A 19471-nucleotide genomic window follows, 5' to 3' on the forward strand; every position below is an offset into this window, starting at 1 on the left:
TTAGGAGGGCTAGCATAGTCGCAGTAGGCTCTATGGCCTTTTCCTCTGTGATGATTATACTATTCTATAAAATTAGCTCTCAGAAACAGGCTGAGAATGGTCAGACTTTAGTAATGGAGTATTTCTGCCTTTGACTTTGCACACGTTCTTGTTCAGGTGAGCTGCAAATATTCAACATGTGATTTGAACCAAACAGATCTCACTTGTGCAGCATGCTATGTTGAAAATGACCCCAATACCTAATTCATGTCTGTTGCAACTACGAGTTATTGACTCTGGTATACTTTCAACATGTTACAACTGTGCCATTTCATAGCTACCCTGATGGATTTGGAGTGGGGACAAGCAACAAAAAAGCCTCGTGGATTTTACAGTCAGCATCCAACAGTGAAGATTATGATGGATCCTTTGAAGCAATGCATGCTGAAGAAGGTAATAATGACCTCTTCCAGGGTTCAAGGGGAAAACAAGTTCAGTTATTAATAGCGTTAGTTCGAATCATAGAATCTTTACAGTATGGAAGCATCGAGTCCATACTGACCTCTGAAAAGCATCTCCCTCAGACTCACTCCCCTACCCCTGTATTTACAGGACAGTCAGGAAGATTTTATAGATACTAATAGTGATACTGAGCAGAAACTGATAGCCAAGTTCTATACTCATGAAGATAGCCTCAGCCTCAGCTGTGACCTTGGATTCATATCACGCTATATGTGATCCTACCACACTTCTCCATCTGTAAAATCTTTCTTCCTGTCCTGGTTTGACACCATCACTTTGACAAATTGTTATGATCTCTCTACTTTAATTAGTTTGTACAGCTTTGGATTATTTATTACTTTGGTTAGACCCTTGGCATGCAATTCTTATATTGACTGTGTTATTCCAGTCATTTAGTTTGTCTCCAGCACCACCTTATTTTTAATTTGTTTTTGTAATTATCTCTTTGCATCATTTAATCGGATTATAGGTTATCCTTTTGCTTGTTCTCCAGCTGTTGACACTTTACTCCCACCGTCTGACACCCTCAGTCACTGCAGAGACTTATTATTTGACAGTCTGCTCACACCAGTTATATGATCTTTTGATCTCTCTGCCTATAAACTGTGTCTGTGTGCTCTTCACTTCACCTGACAAAGATGAAAGCTCGTGATTTCAAATAAACCTGTTGGACTATAACGTGGTGTCGTGTGACTTCAGACTTGGTACAAGAATTCATATCTAGGGGACCAATGTCTCTCATACTCGGTGCTTCATAGATTTTCACACCAATACCCTAAATCATAGTTTTGCATTTAGTTGACCTTGCAATGGGGACTAAAATATGTCTGTTGCAATGTGTAGTACACAAATGTTTTGTAATTGAAACTTCTGATGTCTCTTTTTTGGAAGCTCAAAAGGAGCTAATGGATTCGGTCGACTGGGTGTGGAATCATCTCATGTCGCAGAGAAGACAGTTTCTGGAGGACATCTATAAGATTGACCTCTCAGTGAAACAGAAATCAAATGAGACTGTCGTGGACTTCTCTGAGGTTTCACCATTGTGGGAGGAGTCTGCAACCAAGGCCTGGCACCAATATATAGGTTTGTATACTGAAGACTCCTCAGATACTGAAGCAGTCCATGTCCAAATGCAATAAGATCTGGATAATATCCGGGCTTGAGCTGACCAGTGTCAAATAACAATTGTGCCACACAAATGTCAGGCTATGACCATCACCAATAAGAGACAATCTAACCAATACCCCTTGACATTTGATGGTGTTACCATCACTGAATCCCCCACTGTCAACATCCTGGCAGTTATCATTGACCAGAAACTCAACTGGACCCACCACATAAACACAGTGACTTCAAGAGCAGGTCAGAGGCAAGGAATACTGTGGCGAGTAACACACCTCCTGACTCCCTAAAGCCTGTCCACCATCTACAAGGCACAAGTCATGATTGTGATGGAATACTCCCCACTTACCCCAGATGAATACAGCCCCAACAATACACGACAAGCTTGACACCATCCAAGACCAAGCAGCTCATTTGATTAGCACTGCATCCACAAACATCTACTCCCTCTACTACTGACTCAGTAGCAGCAATGAGTACTATTTACAAGATGCATGACAGAAATTCACCAAAGATCCTCAGATCCAAAACCCCTAACCACTTCCATCTAGGACGACAAGGGTAGCAGATTTATGGGAACACCACCACCTTCAAGTTTCCCTCCAAGTCATTCACCATCCTGACTTGGAAATATATTGCTGACCCTTCACTGTTGCTGGGTCAAAGTCCTGGAATTCCCTCCCTAAGGCATTGTAGGTCAAGCCACAGTAAATGGACTGGACCAGTTCGAGAAGGCCCAGCCAGCAATGCCAACATCTCACAAACAAATAAAATAAAAGTCAGAAATAGAGTCTTAAATTGGAAATAATTTGTCAGGTTTAAACCAAATCCAATTGATCAATACTTGTGTAACCAGGTTTTCATAAACTCTTTACTTGCCTGTGGCTGACCAGGGAAATTCATTGTAAGTATCGGTATATAACATATGCTGTCTATTAGTGTGCCTGAAAGGGGAATCTGATAATCTTACCAGTTTTTAAGATTACTATTCTTATTTTAATTGACATGAAGGATATTGGGTTGTGCTGAATGGTGTGCCTTTCATTTTGAAGCACTCACAGGTGAAGTGGATCATGGTTAGGTGAAAAGTAAAGCTCCATTCATCTTATCCCAAGCATGACGCTGAAGGGAAAGTGGAACTCCTGTCTGAATTGAATGTTTTTTGACACAAAGGTCACCTTGTGGTCTTTCTTCGTGAGACTGCTTGTTCACTATTGGTTTAGCTCAGTTGTCTGGACGGTTGGTTTGCGAAGCAGTGGAGTACCAACAGCATGAGTTCAATCCCTGCATTAGCCAAGGTTACTGTGAAGAACTCTCCTTCTCAATCTCTCCCCTAAGGCATGGTGACCCTCAGGTTAAACCACCACCGGCTGTCTCTCTAATGAGAGAGCAGCCCATGGTTTGGTAAGACGATGTTAGCTTGATAGCCGCCAGCATTATTTTGGTATTGAGTGACTAATAGATTTAACATCCTTTGTCAAGGGTTAGCATTACTCTTTGCATGTGCCTTGCGCTCAGCCCCTCCGTGGGTGGCACGGTGGCACAGTGGTTAGCACTGCTGCCTCACAGCGCCTGAGACCCGGGTTCAATTCCCGACTCAGGCGACTGACTGTGTGGAGTTTGCACGTTCTCCCCGTGTCTGCGTGGGTTTCCTCCGGGTGCTCCAGTTTCCTCCCACAGTCCAAAGATGTGCGGGTCAGGTGAATTGGCCATGCTAAATTGCCCGTAGTGTTAGGTAAGGGGTAGATGTAGGGGTATGGGTGGGTTGCGCTTCGGCAGGTCGGTGTGGACTTGTTGGGCCGAATGGCCTGTTTCCACACTGTAAGTAATCTAATTTGATTGTAATAATCCGTCCCACTCAATGGAATTGTCATAGAATCCTTACAGCGTGGACGGAGGCTATTTTGCCCATCAAATCCACACCAATGCTTCAAAGAGCTAATCCACGTAGCCTGCACATCCCTGGACATTTTGCGAGATTTAACATAGTTGATCCACCTCACCCGCACATCTTTGGGTTGTGGGAGGAAACCGGAGGACACGGAGGAAGCCCACACAGACACAGGGAGAATGTGCAAACTCCACACAGACAGTCTCCTGAAAGTGGAATCGAATCCAGGTTCCTGGTGTTGTGAGGCAGCAGTGCTAACCACCATTGAGTGGCACCAGGAAGATGAGTAGCAAGGTCTTCCCAGCCTTGATTTCCTACCCCAGTGAGTGAGGTTGGAAAGACACATTGCTGATCTGAAGTGGGCCCTGTACCACACAAAGCAGTGTAGGGTCTCTTTGTGGAGATAAAGCATGCATGTGTCTGGCTCTGATCGGTTCACAAAATCCCAGGCATTCGTTCAAGCTTTGTGACCAATTGCACAATCCTTTTACACGCCGTACTGCATTTTAATTTTACACCATTCTTTACTCTCCCAGCTTCAGAAAGGAAGAATTTGTCAAGTAAAGGTGTGCTGTCACAGCTCCAGCACAGTAAGTCTGAGTGGCTGCCAGAGAGCTTGTCAACGGCCATGCGTTCAGTCAGCAAACGGATTTTGAAAGAGGCCAACCGCCTGACTATGAAGGTAACCATTCAAAGTACTATTTTTCCAGACAGATCTAGGGTAGCTCAGGTGGCTAGCCCTGTTGCCTTCCAGCCTCAGGGATCCGGGTTTGATTCCAGCCTTGGTCAGTGTGTGGAGTTTGCACATTCTCCCTGAGTCTGCGTGGGTTTCCTCCAGGTGCTCTGGTTTTCACCCACAGTGTAGGATAGGTTTGGCCATGCTAAATTTCCCGTGGTGCCTAGGGAGATGAACCATGGGAAATGCTGACTTGCGAAGGATTTATGAGGAATAGCTGAGGGACTTGGGTCTGTTCTCATTGGAAAGAAGAAGGCTAAGAGGGGATTTGATAGAGACATACAAGATGATCAGAGGATTAGGTAGGGTAGACAGTGAAAGTCTTTTTCCTAGGATGATGATGTCAGCTTGTACGAGGGGGCATAGCTACCAATTGAGGGGTGATAGATTTAAGACAGATGTCCGAGGCAGGTTCTTTACTCAGAGTGGGGTAAGGGCGTGGAATGCCCGGCCTGCCAATGTAGTTCACTAAGCCACATTAGGGAAATTTAAACAGTCCTTGGATAAGAACATGGATGATGATGGGATTGTGTAGGGGGATGGGTGCAACACAGGTCGGAGCAACATCAAGGGCTGAAGGGCCTCTTCTGGGCTGTACTGTTCTATGTTCTATATAAAGCGATAAAGTGGGATGCTCTTAGGAGGGTCAGTGTGGATTCGATGGGTCAAATGACCTGCTTCCACACTGTGGAAATTTTATCATTGCACAGCACTGTCAGAATATAATGGGCCACACCATCATTTGGCTCTTGATTTTTCATTGTTTTAGTTCCTGCATGAAGATCTGGTCTCCAGCTAGTTCCAATTGGAAAGCTGCAACAAAGCCAAGGTTCACTTCCCACTAATCTTTAGTAATTAATCATGTAGAAACAGTCATGTGGTCAAGTTTTAGGGTATTATGTACAATGTCCAGAGTGTTTCTGCCAAATAGTATTCAAAATGTAAGGACCAGGGTGTTGAGGAAGGTGAAGCATTCATTTGAAAGCAAATAAAGCTTTACATAGAAAACCAACACACGACAGACTTATTTTGAACATCACATATTTTAAGAAAGCTTCGTACCCTACTGTAATGAATATTTGGGCCTGTATAACATTTGCTATTGTGGTGAGATATGTAATCTTGATGGTAATTTTCCAGTATTTGTTTCATGGGTGACATGTTAACATCTGGATCTCTTAAGGAGCTGGGGAGATGAAACGCAGAGAATAGATTTGAATGAGTTTGATCTGCCTTTTGCAAATGAATGGTTCTACAATTAGGCGAAAGTGAGGACTGCAGATGCTTTAGATTAGAGTCAAGTGTGTGGTGCTGGAAAAACACAGCAGACCAGGCAGGATCCAAGGAGCAGGAAAACCAATGTTCCGGGCAAAAGCCCTTTATCAGGGCTTCACCATTCCTGATGAAAGGTTTTTGCCCGAAAGGTCGATTTTCTTGCTCCTCGGATGCTGCCTGGTCTGCTGTGCTTTTCCAGCAACACACTCTCTTGGTTCTACAATTGGTCTCAATGAGCTGGAGATGGGGAGGGCAATTGTACCCAGGATCTAAAACAGCTTTATCTATCTGTATTTATTCACCGGATATCAGCATCAGTGGCAAAGACAGCGTTTACTGGGTATCCCTAATGGCTGGAAGAGCTGCTGGCTTTGTTGAACCGCTGTGGTGTTTGTGGTGTCGGTGATCCACAGTCTCAGGTGTTTGTGGTATCCCTGACCCACAGTCCCAGGTGTTTGTGGTGTCAGTCACCCACAGTCCCAGGTGTTTGTGGTATCCCTGACCCACAGTCCCAGGTGTTTGTGGTGTCGCTGACCCACAGTCCCAGGTGTTTGTGGAATCCCTGACCCACAGTCCCAGGTGTTTGTGTGGTGTCAGTGACCCACAGTCCCAGGTGTTTGTGTGGTGACGGTGACCCATAGTCCCAGGTGTGTGTGGTGACGGTGACCCACAGTTCCAGGTGTTTGTGTGGTGACAGTGACCCATAGTCCCAGGTGTGTGTGGTGACGGTGACCCACGGTCCCAGGTGTTTGTGTGGTGTCAGTGACCCACAGTCCCAGGTGTTTGTGGTGTCAGTGACCCACAGTCCCAGGTGTGTGTGGTGTCAGTGACCCACAGTCCCAGGTGTTTGTGTGGTGACGGTGACCCATTGTCCCAGGTGTGTGTGGTGACGGTGACCCATAGTCCCAGGTGTGTGTGGTGACGGTGACCCACAGTCCCAGGTGTTTGTGTGGTGTCAGTGACCCACAGTCCCAGGTGTTTGTGTAGTGATGGTGACCCACAGTCCCAGGTGTGTGTGGTGTCAGTGACCCACAGTCCCAGGTGTGTGTCGTGACGGTGACCCACAGTCCCAGGTGTTTGTGTGGTGACGGTGACCCATAGTCCCAGGTGTGTGTGGTGATGGTGACCCACAGTCCCAGGTGTTTGTGTGGTGACGGTGACCCACAGTCCCAGGTGTGTGTGGTGTCAGTGACCCACAGTCCCAGGTGTGTGTCGTGACGGTGACCCACAGTCCCAGGTGTTTGTGTGGTGACGGTGACCCATAGTCCCAGGTGTGTGTGGTGATGGTGACCCACAGTCCCAGGTGTTTGTGTGGTGACGGTGACCCATAGTCCCAGGTGTGTGTGTGGTGACGGTGACCCATAGTCCCAGGTGTGTGTGTGGTGACGGTGACCCATAGTCCCAGGTGTGTGTGGTGACGGTGACCCACAGTCCCAGGTGTGTGTGGTGTCAGTGACCCACAGTCCCAGGTGTTTTGTGTGGTGACGGTGACCCACAGTCTCAGGTGTTTTGTGTGGTGTCAGTGACCCACAGTTCCAGGTGTTTGTGTAGATTCAGTTACCCACAGTCCCAGGTGTTTGTGATATCCCTGACCCACAGTCCCAGGTTTGTGTGGTGTTGGTGACCCACAGTTCTTTTGGGAAGACGGGTCCGAGTTTTTAATGCAAAGACAATGAAATATGGCAATATAGTTCCAGTCAGGATTGGGGGCTTCTCATTACTGATGACATTCTAGATGCTAGAGGCTATGATCTTGGTAAAGAAACCCTGTACTGTGTATGATCTGTTCAAAGTCAGACAAGTATCACCCTTTTCCAACTCAATCCACTACGGTCATGTGCTTAATACCTTTGTTAGATGTCATGACTGTACTTCTGTACTGGATACTCTTTTGATTATGTGATTCAATGTAATTTGAAATCCTGGGAGTGCAAATATTATTGCTCAAATCTAAATCTCAGCTGAGAGTCTGTGTCATTCAGCAGCAAGCATATGAATTAGTTGCAACTTTGCAAGAAATCTGGACTTAGAGTTGTGAATTAGTGGCAATTTCCAGCCCTTGATGTTTTAGGGAAACTGTGCAGTTCAAAGTAATCTAGTGGAGTGGAGGATTGTTAGAACATTGCAAATTCAGTCACAGGTACAAATGTATGCTGTGATGTCATACCAGAGAGTGTAGAGAATTTGCCCTAGGGTCTGTTTAATTATTTTTAAAAATTAATTTTGATTATTACAGCTGATTACACCTCAGCAAGCAGTGTAATTGATATTTGTTAATTTATCCCTTGGAACATTTTGTAGAACAAGCTTTTGCTGTTGAAGGTTAAAGACTCCTTTATTGGTTTTTCTCTAAATATATCCACATCATTAGTTCTTCCAGTGAATATGTTACCATCTGGAAAATGCAGCTTTGAGACATAACTCATGCACGAATGCATGAAATTGGTGTTTCTGCAACTCCTGCTTTCATTCCTTGACAAAAGGACTGTAATTAAGTAAGTTGTGATCAGACAAAACATTATTCATTTTGTGATGTCCCTTAACATGTAGCCAACCGACAGTCTATCAAGTCTTTGATAAATGACTGCACTGTAAGCCTATTTTCTGTGTATTAAATGCCTTAGTATACAAGAATATTCAAAGCACCAGTGATTGGTCTTGAGGAATCAAAAGTTTGATTTTTTTTTACCAAAAGTTGATTTTTTTTTAATATAGTCATACAGCAAGTAAGCAGATCCTTCAGTCCCTGTGGACCATAATCTCAATCTAATCTAGTCCCACCTGCCTGTATTTGGTCCATATTCCACCAAAACATAACAAAGAGGTGTTGGACTGGGGTGGATAAGATCGGAAATGTGGCACGGTGGCTCAGTGATGAGCACTGCTGCCTCACAGCGCCAGGGACATGGGTTCGATTCCAGCCTTAGGCGACTGTGCAAACTCCACATGGACATTCTCCCCGTGTCTGTGTGAGTGTGATCTGGTTTCCTCCCACGGTCCAAAGATGTGCACGTTAGGTGAATTGGCCATGCGAAATTGCCCATAGTGTCCAGGGTTGTGTAGGTTAGGTGCATTAGTCAGGGATAAATATAGGGGAATGGGCCTGGGTGGGTTACTCTTTGGAGGGTCAGTATGGACTTGTTGGGCCAAAGGGCCTGTTCCCACACTGTAGGGATTCTAATACTATAAAGAAAGTCACATGACACCAGGTTATAGTCCAACAGGTTTATTTGAAATCACAAGCTTTCGGAGCATTGCTCCTTTGTCAGTCATAATTGTCCCCACATCCACCACTTCCTCTGCAAATTCTTTCCCCGTACAAACCACTCTGTGTAAAAATAAAAATACCCCATATGTTCTTTCTAAATCTTTATCCCCCTAACCTTAAAGATATAATATAATTTTAAAATATAATAGCATGCTGATCTTCTGTTGCTTTGTAAAGTCAAGCATTTGGAGCACAGTTGTGATATTCATCTGCCAACTTAACTTGATCCTTTTGAGGCCATTGCCTGGTGTTTTCCAAACAGCAATGGACTAAATAGTTCACGCATTTACGTATAATTGAGCTCAGCATTTTCTTCTTTTTATCAACCAGCTGGCTTTCTGTCCCTGTTTTTGTCAGCAGCCACTTGGACGCCTGTCAAAGTTAAAAAGCAACTTGCTTTCTTTCTCTGTTCGGGTATCTGTCTGTATTCCGCCTCTAAAACCCACCAATATTGGTCCCAGCAGATGCCACAATTCAGATGTTAAACTTTGTCATGAATGTCATTGCTCAGGTGGAATCTCAAATGAAATTTTAAAATGCTGACCTAACTCTTTACAAAGGTTCCCCCACCAAATGACAATTTCATTCTAAGGCCATTTGGCCCATTTTTCTATGTGCTAGCTTGATGCATTTTTCCTCTTACTTTCAAGTTTTTCTTTTTCCAATATTCATCCATTGTCTTTTTGAAAACCTTTCCAAGTACCATGCTCTGTATTGTATTCGCCCATTATTTACACATTTTTCAAATAGTTTCTCCTAGTTAAATTTAAGCTGCCAGTTACTGGTTCACCAACCATTACAAATAATTTATTCCATTATTTAGTTGAGCAAAGGCATTCATCACTTTCAGCTCCACCATGATCTTCTATCCCTTTGTTTTAATGGTTGTTCAGTATTGCGGGCTTGTACTTGGTATAGAATTGTGAACATAAGCAGAAAATGCTAGGAAAGCTTAGCAGGCCTGGCAAACATCTGAGGAGAGAAATCAGAGTTAACCTTTTGGGTTAAGTGAACCTTCCTCAGAATTGAAAGGTAATTGGACCCACAATGTTAACTCCGATTTCTCTCCACAGGTGCTTCCAGCGTTCTTCCAGCGATTTCTGTTTTTGTTTTTGATTTACAGTTCTTTCAGTATAACTGAAACTGGCTGCTTTATTCCTACATGATAACAGTGACCACACTTCAGAAGTATCTCATCAGTTGTGAGGCATTTTGGGGCGTGCAGAGTTTGTGAAAGACACTCAATAAATGCAAGTTTTTCGAATTGCTGTGTTTATAAAGCAGAACATTAATTAACTTACAGTGAGCAATGCTACGGAGATCTGAACTTTGTGGAACTTGTGTTCCATCTGTAAATTTGGAATCAAAAGCTAATCTCACTAATGGTGACTCTGAAGCTATTGTCAGTCGTTGCGAAAATCAACCAGATTCACTAATACCCCTTTAGAGAAGGAAGTCTGCCATCCTTACCCAGTCTGAGCCACGTGTGACTTCAAAACCACAGGACAGCACAGTGACTCAGTGGTTAGCACTGCTGCCTCACAGCACCAGGAACCTGGGTTTGATTCCACACGGTCTGTGTGGAGTTTGCACATTCTCCTAGTTCTGCGTGGGTTTCCTCCGGGTGCTCTGGTTTCCTCCCACAGTCCAAAGATATGTAGGCGAGGTAGATTGGCCATGCTAAAGTGTCCATACTGACCAGGGATGTTCAGGCTTGGTGAATTAACCCTGGGAAATGCAGGGTCACAGGAATAGACTAGGAGGGCAGATTCTAGGTGGAATGCTCTTCAGCGGGTGGGCTTCAGTGGGCTGAGTGGGCCAAATCTGCACTGTAGAGTTTCCTAATGTGGTTGATTCTTAATCGCCCTCTGGAATGGCCTGAAAAGCCATTCAATTCAGGCGTGATTAAGGGTGTGTAGCAAATGTTGGCTTTACCCATGACACCTGCATCTCATGAAAGAGTGAAGAAATGTGCAGTCCCACTGAGAGAGAGAGAGTTCATTGTTTCACAGTTTAGTGTGTCAATAATGAGAGAGGGGGCAGATACTTCTTGGTTTCTTTTGACCTATAGTGAGACATTTAAAGTGCCTTTTGCAGGTATATTTTTATAAAATGATATAAATATAAATCCGATTTGAAAATAATTAACCGATAATCTTAATGGGAAAGACCTTCTTCAGTGTCCATTTCATCGCACCTTAGTATCATAGAGAATCACGCAATATTAGGAGTGCGAGCAGAGAAAAAGGGAAGGGAAGAGAAGAGGGACACCTTTCCAATGTTTTTCATCTTGAGTTCATTAGACCATTTTTCAAAATTGACTACACTTCTACCAAACAGACCACACTTTTCCCCATATCCTTTGGTCCATTTATGCCTAAGAACTGTATCTGACTCCCACTTGAAAGCATTCAGTGTTTTGCTCTCAACCTCTTTCTGTGACTGAGAATTCCCCAGGCTCACCACTCTCTGGGTGAAGAAATTTCATCTCACTCCTACCCCATATCCTTAAACTGTGAAATCTGCCTCATCCCCAGGTCTGACCAAATATGAGTCCAGACCCACAGCAATGTGGTTGACTCTTAATTGTCCTCTGAAATGGCTCAGGGGGACAGTCAGTTCCAGGGCAACTAGGGTTTGGCAACAAGTGCTGGCCTTGATGTTGAGACCTGTGACTCGTCCGTCCAAGTTGCAAGCATCATTTGTACCTGACAGGTGCCACGCAATGGAAATCTGGCGCCAAGTTAAGTGGTCTCTTGACTTGGCAGAAATTTCCATGGTCAGACTGCAAATGAACATTGTTCGGGAGGTTAGGTCGAGGGATGAGAAACATCAGTTATTTGGGTAGTTTGGAGAGGCAGGTGCTGTTCTCGTCTGAAGTTTGAGTGAAAATTTGGTAGAGGCGAATCAAAATTGAGGGGGATCTGGGCAAGGCAGATGGAGAGAAACTGTTCCCCTTGTTGGAAGGATCCATATCCAGCAGGGGCTGATTCTTTAAACTGATCCACAACAAAAGCAACAGTGACATGAGGGTATCCGTCTTAGTCAGCAAGTGGTTAGGGTCTTTGGTGTCCTGCCTGGGAATGTAGTGGAGGCAGGCTCAATCATGGTTTTCATGAACTGAAGAATTGAATCATCAACTGATTATCTGGAGAGTGATATGTTTGCAGGGCTGCAGGAGAAGGTGAGGGAATGAGACAAGCAGTGAGGCAGTACGGATATAACAGGCTGAATGATCAGGCTCCTTCTGCACTGTAACTACTGTTTGATTCAAATGGAAGCTAAATAAAGATGAAGTTTTTAAGGGATTTCTAAACATATGAAAATCCTTATCCTCGTGAAGACATTTTAATGTTCCACAAATTAGTTTCTCAGGGACCAGTGAGCATGTTTTGATTATAGTTATCATGTTCTTACATAATAATAAACTTATGCACCTCCATTCAACATGATCTAACTCTTTCAAGATTTCGTTTTGCAGTAAGATGACTGGTCAAAGAGCAGAGGTTCTTGTTGCTTCATAGATTTCCTATTGACTGCAGTCTGAGGAAGAACGCTGTTATAAGGTTTGATAGCAGCCTTAGGTTTCAGTGTTGAATTACACACGTGCAGATCCAGATGTTGCTTTTAATATATATGGAGTATTGACAATGAACACTGACGTATTTGCCATCATCACTCCCATAAAATCGAGGGTGCCAAAACTAGATTATAGCTGATAGTTCCAGATGGAAAAGGTTTTAAAATAGTCTTTTTTTTAGAGAAAGTCGAAATAGCAAAACAAAGTATGACATTTAAATTCTAAAATTGATGTTTGGAGTATGTTTTTACAATGAGAATTGTTTGTTGGGTTGATAGTGACCTAATGAGGGGTATATTTCTCATTTGGAATGCTAAGAAGGAGGCTTGAAAGCAGAAAAGCATCCATTGTTTTCAGAATAGAATATCCTGATCTCTAATTCAAACATAAGGTTTATTTGAAATTAGAAAGATGAGTACAGATCACCAACACTGAAAAGCATAACAGAAGAATAAACCAGGCCTTAAAACTTAAACCAATGGGAGAACTGTATGGAACATTTACTCCATTAATATATAAAGGATCTATTCCATGAATATTTATCCAATGACATTAATATGTTAAATTACTGTTATGATCCTAGCTGATGGTTGCCAAGTCAAATTCCACTGTGAAACCTGGCTTGATGGACCATAACTTTTTATACAGGGGACCCTCAATTATTCGGATTTGATTATTTAAATATCGGGTTATCTGGCAGGATCGCAAGATCCCGATGCTCGTCTAAACTATGTTATCCGGCATTCGATTACTGGAATTCGATTAACCGAAGTACTGCCTGCCCATATCCTACGGATAATCAAAGTTTCTCTATTTGTAATTTGGTTACCATGGTGGTCAGTTATTGAACATATTCACAAGAGGCTGTCAATATACTTGTAACAAGAGCATAAATATATTGCACAAAAAAAGCTATGCCAGACAATTAGGGGAGATCTTACTCATACTTAACAAAAAGAGAGATTCAACACTTTTTTTCTTTCCCCCAATTTTACACACACATTGTTTTATACTCAACCCCAGTGAAGTGTCATTTCTATCTTCACTCTCTAATTTCTTATTCAACAGACAAGGTTGCAAACACTTATTTTCAGTGTTTGTTCATTCACCAAACATGGTTCTCTCTCTATTACTGTCTCTCCCCAAGACTCACAGGTACAAGCTAGCTCGCTGAATTGTAAGAAAAACCTTTGGGTTTTCCAAAGACTGTTTACTGATTTAAACCAATTAAGACTTTTTTCCAACCGTGGATAGCTGGGAGATTGGCAAAGCTAGAGTCGAGAGTGTGGTGCTGGAAAAGCACAGCAGGTCGGGCAGCATCGGAGGATCAGGACAATCAACGTTTTGGGCATAAGTCCTTCACCAGGTATGAGGGCTTGTGGGCTGGGGGGTGGGGGTTTGAGAGATTCACATTTTGATGAAGGGCTTATGCCTGAAACGTCGACTCTCCTGCTCCTCGATGCTGCCTGACTTGCTGGCTTTCCAGCACCACACTCTTGACTCTTGACTCTGATCTCCAGCATTTGCAGTCCTCACTTTCTCCAGATTGTCAAAAATAAACTGCTGTTCTAGTATGGCTGTTTTCCTTCCAACGAAGCTAGTTGGCCTCTCTTTTTCTGTCTCCCTCTGGGTTGTAAATTTTAAGTTCGTGAACCTTCAGCCATTACTTCAGCAGGGAGCTTGTCTAGTCATTTAGCTTGAGTCGCATGATTTTTTTGGAAAAATTGTTTTGACACAATGCTTAGAGAAAAAAATGTTTCTGTAAGACCAAAAGACATGGGAACGGAAATTAGGCCATTTGGCCCATCGAGTCTGCTCCGCCATTCAATCGTGACTGAGAAGATTCTCAACCCTATTCTCCTGCCTTTTCCCCATAATTTTTGATCCCCTTAACAATCAAGAACCCATTGATCTCTATCTTAAATACACTCAATGACCTGATTTCCACAGCTTTCTGTGGCAGTGAATTCCATAGATTCAAAGAAAGGTGATCTTCATAGAATTAAAAAAAATCCTATTTACCTCTATTTCAGATTCCTGCAAATTCCCAAATGGTAATATCAATTAGAGATGTTCATTGCATTAAACCGGAATAATAGCCTGGGATCATGCATGTGCACCATGCTGACTCTGAAATATGAGCATGAAAAGTTTCCTTCTACTTCCTGCTGATTGTATTATGAGGTTGTACCCAGTTAAATTAATAGGAGCAGTTTAGTAATGGCGATAGGTGCTCCATTTTCCTCGCTTGGTTTTCTGATCTGTGGATTCACCAGCACTAATGGAATTGAACTGAACAGTAATGAGCATCGTAAAAGCCATTTATGATAAATTAGTTCAACATTTATTTTTCCAATTAGTTACACAAATGACCAAACATTAATTTAGCTAACTGCCCTGAATTGTGCAAAAAGAGGCAGATTTTATGAGGAGGATCTGGATATCCCCACAGGGAACATGGAGCCCCTAGTGACTTTCAGACAGGACATCTGATAATGCGGTATATCCAGCCGAGTTCATGCAAGTATGTTCAATAGACAGATATCAAAACCATTCATTAACCAAAGATCATTCTGCCCCAACATAACTTTGCCCCATCCCGTCTCTGTAAATTCCTCCAAATTGCAACCTGATGGAATTTTTGCAGTCTTCCTATTCCAGTCATTTGTTTATCACCATCACCAGTTATGTCTTCTGTAGTCAAAGTCAAAGCTCTGGAACTCCCTCAATAAACCTTTCCATCTCTACCTGTTTTTCTTTCTTTTAAGACTCTTCTAAATATCTATTTTGTTGACAATGTCTTGATATTCTGTCCTAACATCGCCTTCTGTGGTACAGTGTCACCTTTTGTTTGAGAATGCACCCGTACGTTATTTTACAACATTAAAAGTACTATATAAATACAAACTGCTTTCTCTCATTCCTTGAATTCCCTGATAACTCATCTTTTTTGGTCCAAATTGATTTGAGTATGAGTGCACACCTAACCATCTTTTCCCTATCTTTCTGATAGACACTGAATGTTTCTGTGTAGATTGGATTTAACTAAGCAACATGTTTCTGGGCTGAATTTCAGTTTACAATTACATTTACTTTGAAGCTATTTGAAATTAGGAAAGAAGGCAGTTTTAGATTAGATTAGATTACTTAGTGTGGAAACAGGCCCTTCAGCCCAACAAGTCCACACTGACCCGCCAAAGTGCAACCCACTCATACCCCTACATTTACCCCTTACCTAACACTACGGGCAATTTAGCATGGCCAATTCATCTAACAGTTACCGTCGTGCAACTCTTTTCTTTGATATTTCTTCACGGGACGTGAATATCATTGCCTAGGTCATCATTTATTGCCCATCCCTAATTGCCCAGAGGGCAGTTAAGAGTGAACCACATTGCTGTGGGTCTGGAGTCACATGTAGACTGGACCAGGCCAGGATGACAGTTTCTTTCCCTGAAGACAGTAGTGAACTAGTTTCCTTGACAGTCAACAATGGTTTCATAACCATCATTAGACTCTTAATTCTAGGTATTTATTGAATTCAAATTTCACCATCTGCCGTGGTGAGGTTTTAACCTTGGTCTCCAGAACATTTGCTGCGTTTTTGTATTAATAATCTCACGCTAATGCCATTATGCCCATCACCTCTCCCTGACTCTTGTTGTGTATCTAGAATAAGCTCAAGCCGCCTCCTCCTTTAACAAAGGCTGGAAAGGAAACAAACTATCATTAGAAGCCTAACAGCAATAATGACACCTACAAATGGAAAATGGTCATTTATGCTGACTATCCAATGGTACAGCTGGAGAAATATTTAACGTCCATACCTTGGAGTTAGAAGAGCTTTAATTCAAAAGCAAGTCACTAACCTGACTGGTCTAGTGGTAATGTCACTGGGTTAGAAGCCCAGGCTAATATTTTGGGTATGTGGGTTCAAATCCCAGTACAGTCTCTTGTAGAATTTAAATTAATCTAGAATTGAAAGCTAGTTTCAGTCATGATGTTCATGTAAATTGTCAAAGATTGTTGTAAACTCCCATCTGATTTACATATGTGTTCCAGGGAAGGAAATCTGCAGTCCTTTCTTGGTCTGCCCAATATCTGACTCCAAACTCTCAACAATATGCTAGACTCCTAACCGGCCTAACAACCTATTCAATTCAAGAGCAGCTAGGGAAGGATACTAAATAGTGGTCTTGCCAATGATACCCACATCCCATGAAAGAATAAGTAGAAACGTCGTTCAGTGGGGCACTGGGGGAATACAGCAATACTGGAGATGCTGTCGTCCATTTGAGGCACAGGGTGTGATGGTAACTTGGTCAAACTTGTGATTCGAAACAATTGGCAAGGTGGACGGATGTGTGATGCAAATATAGAAACAGGAGTAGGCCATTCAGTCCATCGAGCCTGTTCCACCATGCAATGAGACCATGGCTGATCTGTGGCCTAACTCCAAAATCCTGCCTTTGGCCCATATCCCTTTGCTTAACAAAAAAACATATCTACCTCAGATTTAAAGCCTGAAGATTTCTTTGGGAGTGAAGAGGGGTATGATTGTCTATTTTAAGACCAGGAATTCCAGAAACGCATGAAATTCAAGACACGCTACATAAAAGCAGCTATCCAAATGATTGTCCGAGGGCAATCTCCATTGGATATTCTCCCAGTGGGGACCTGTTGAGAAATAAATGGACCTGGTTGAATATCCCACCACTGCCCCAATCCTTTGTGTTAAGTTAATCTACAGTGTTTTGCTGAAATATCAAAGGCACTATTCCCAGGATCCCGAACAATACTAGTTTCTTGTTTCCGTAGCTGTTTGGAGTAACGTGCTGTGTGCGAATTGCCTGACATACTTACCTCCATGATTGCAGAGCAACCTGCACTACGAATCATCGTAAATCTCGAGATGCTTCAGCTCACGTGCGAAGGGGTGCTACAGAAGTGAATATTGCATCTCTCTCTTTTTCATTTCTGCCCTCACTATATTATCCAGTAAAACGCATCAGTGATGCAGAAATGTTATGATGGCCAACATTGTCATGAATTTGTGCAAGTGAAGCGCAGCCCTGATATTCCAGCGCCCCCACAACAAAGAGAAGTCAGAAAGCCATTTTTGGTTTATTGCTAGTTAATACAGTGCGATTATAGTTTGGGATATTACAGCTGTTGTCATGAATTTTCCTGCTGGTTCACTTGTCTAACATTAGCAAACTCACTGACGCTGCACAGAAGACTGAATATACAACTCCTTTCTGTGAATTTTGCCTGCAAAGTTAATGAATCATTTGCATAATACGTTTATCTGCGTATTACTGAGATAATTAACATCCCTGATTATCTAATTAAGTTCATTAAGTGTCTACCAACACAGCACCATGAAGTTGACATTATGTTCTACTGTCAATAACTGCACTGTTTTCTTGGGAAGTAATTAAAATGTAAATTAGCATGATGTTAATTGCACTTGGGGAGATTTTGAATTGAATATAAACTTCTATACGTTTATAGTGATGCTTAGATAGACTATATGGCACAAAGGTAGTCCATTTGGCCTGATTGGTCTATATTCTACCCACCCTCCTTCATCAAACACTAATGTCATTTCCTTCAATTCTTTTTCTCCCTCGTGTACCAATCAAGCTTTGCTTAAATGCATTGTTATCCAGTCAGATTTTTATTATCTCTAATGCAATCTGACCACTTTTTTGTTTATTAATTAATTGGATGCAGACTTCACTGGCTGACCCAACATTTATTGCCCTATCCCTAATGTCCCTGGAGAAAATGGTGGTGAGCTGCCCTTCCTGAACTGCTTCAGTCCTTGCAGGTCACCCACAGTGCTGACAGGAGTAGAGTTCTCAGGGTCTTGACCCTGCGACACGGAAGCAATGACGCTATAGTTCCAAGTCGGGATGGTGGCTGGCTGGGAGGGGAATCTTTCAGCTGGTGGTATTCCCATGCGTCAGCTGTCCTTGTCCTAGATTGTAGAGATCATGGGGGTTTTGGAAGTTGCATTTTGAAGATCCTTGTTGAAGGCACGCAACACTGCGACTGTACATCCAGGGTGAAGGAAGTGAACGTTGAAGGTGGTGGATGGCGTTCCCGTCAAACGGGATGCATTATCCTGGATGGTGTCAAGCTTCTTGTGTTGTTGGAGCTGGACTCATTCAGGCAAGTGGGGTGAACTCCATCACCCTCCTGATTTGTACCATGTAGATAGTAAACAAGCTTTGGAGAGTTACTAACTGCAGAATTCCTAACCTTTTGGTTTGCTGTTGTTGTCAGAGTATTGATGTTGGGAAGATGGTTCCATAGGTTGGAGAGTAGGACCCAAGGGCAGAGCATTAAAGTAAAGGAAAGATCTTTAGAACAGAGATTAAGAAGAAATATCCTCAGCCAGAGAGCAGTGAGTCTATGGAATTCATTGCCACAGAAGGCCAAGCCATTGAAGTATATTTAAGACTGAGATAGATAGGTTCTTGATTGCCAAGATGATCAAGGGTTATGGGGAATAAGCAGGACAATGGGGATGAGAAACTTATCAGCCATGATTGAATGGTGGAGAAGACTCGATGGATTGAATGGCATAATTTCTGCTCCTATGTCTTATGGTCTAATGGGTATATCTCTCTTCATGGCTAGTCCACTTCAGATTTTGGCAACAATAATCTCTAGGATGAGTGAGGGTTTAACAATGGTAATGCTACACTGAATTTCATGTTAAAATGGTGAGATTCACTATTGATGGAGATTGTTATTGTTCTGCACTTGTTGGGCGTAGTCATTAATCACACTTATCAGGCTAAGCTTAGATGTTGTAAAGATCTTAACACATATGGAGACAGGCTGCTTCATTATCTGAGGAGTCCCCAATGGTGCTGAACATTATGACAATGGTTAGGTCTAGGATACTACCCTGAGGAATTCCTGGAGCTGAGATGATTGACCACTAACAGGGGCAAAAAAAAACTTCCTTTCTGTTAGGTATGACACCAATTGCTGGAGAGTTCCCTGATCTCCCTTGATGCTAGAATCCGTCAAATGTTGCTTTTAGCGAAAAGAAATCACAGTCGCCTCCCCTCTGGAGTTCAG

The 19471-nt window shown here is 42.7% G+C and overlaps 1 protein-coding gene across 3 annotated transcripts in view; it reads left to right on the forward strand.

Moving 5' to 3' along the window:
- The window catches only part of wdfy4 (WDFY family member 4), a 315729-nt gene that overhangs the window by 133844 nt on the left and 162414 nt on the right, over positions 1 to 19471 (forward strand). For all 3 annotated transcript variants that reach the window (XM_060854390.1, XM_060854388.1, XM_060854389.1), the window contains 3 exons: positions 317 to 432; positions 1393 to 1584; positions 4051 to 4196. In XM_060854390.1, coding sequence (XP_060710373.1) covers positions 317 to 432; positions 1393 to 1584; positions 4051 to 4196 — 454 coding nt within the window. The remainder of the gene's footprint in view (positions 1 to 316; positions 433 to 1392; positions 1585 to 4050; positions 4197 to 19471) is intronic.

Source organism: Hemiscyllium ocellatum, chromosome 43, assembly GCF_020745735.1.
Source record: "Hemiscyllium ocellatum isolate sHemOce1 chromosome 43, sHemOce1.pat.X.cur, whole genome shotgun sequence".
NCBI lineage: Eukaryota > Metazoa > Chordata > Chondrichthyes > Orectolobiformes > Hemiscylliidae > Hemiscyllium > Hemiscyllium ocellatum.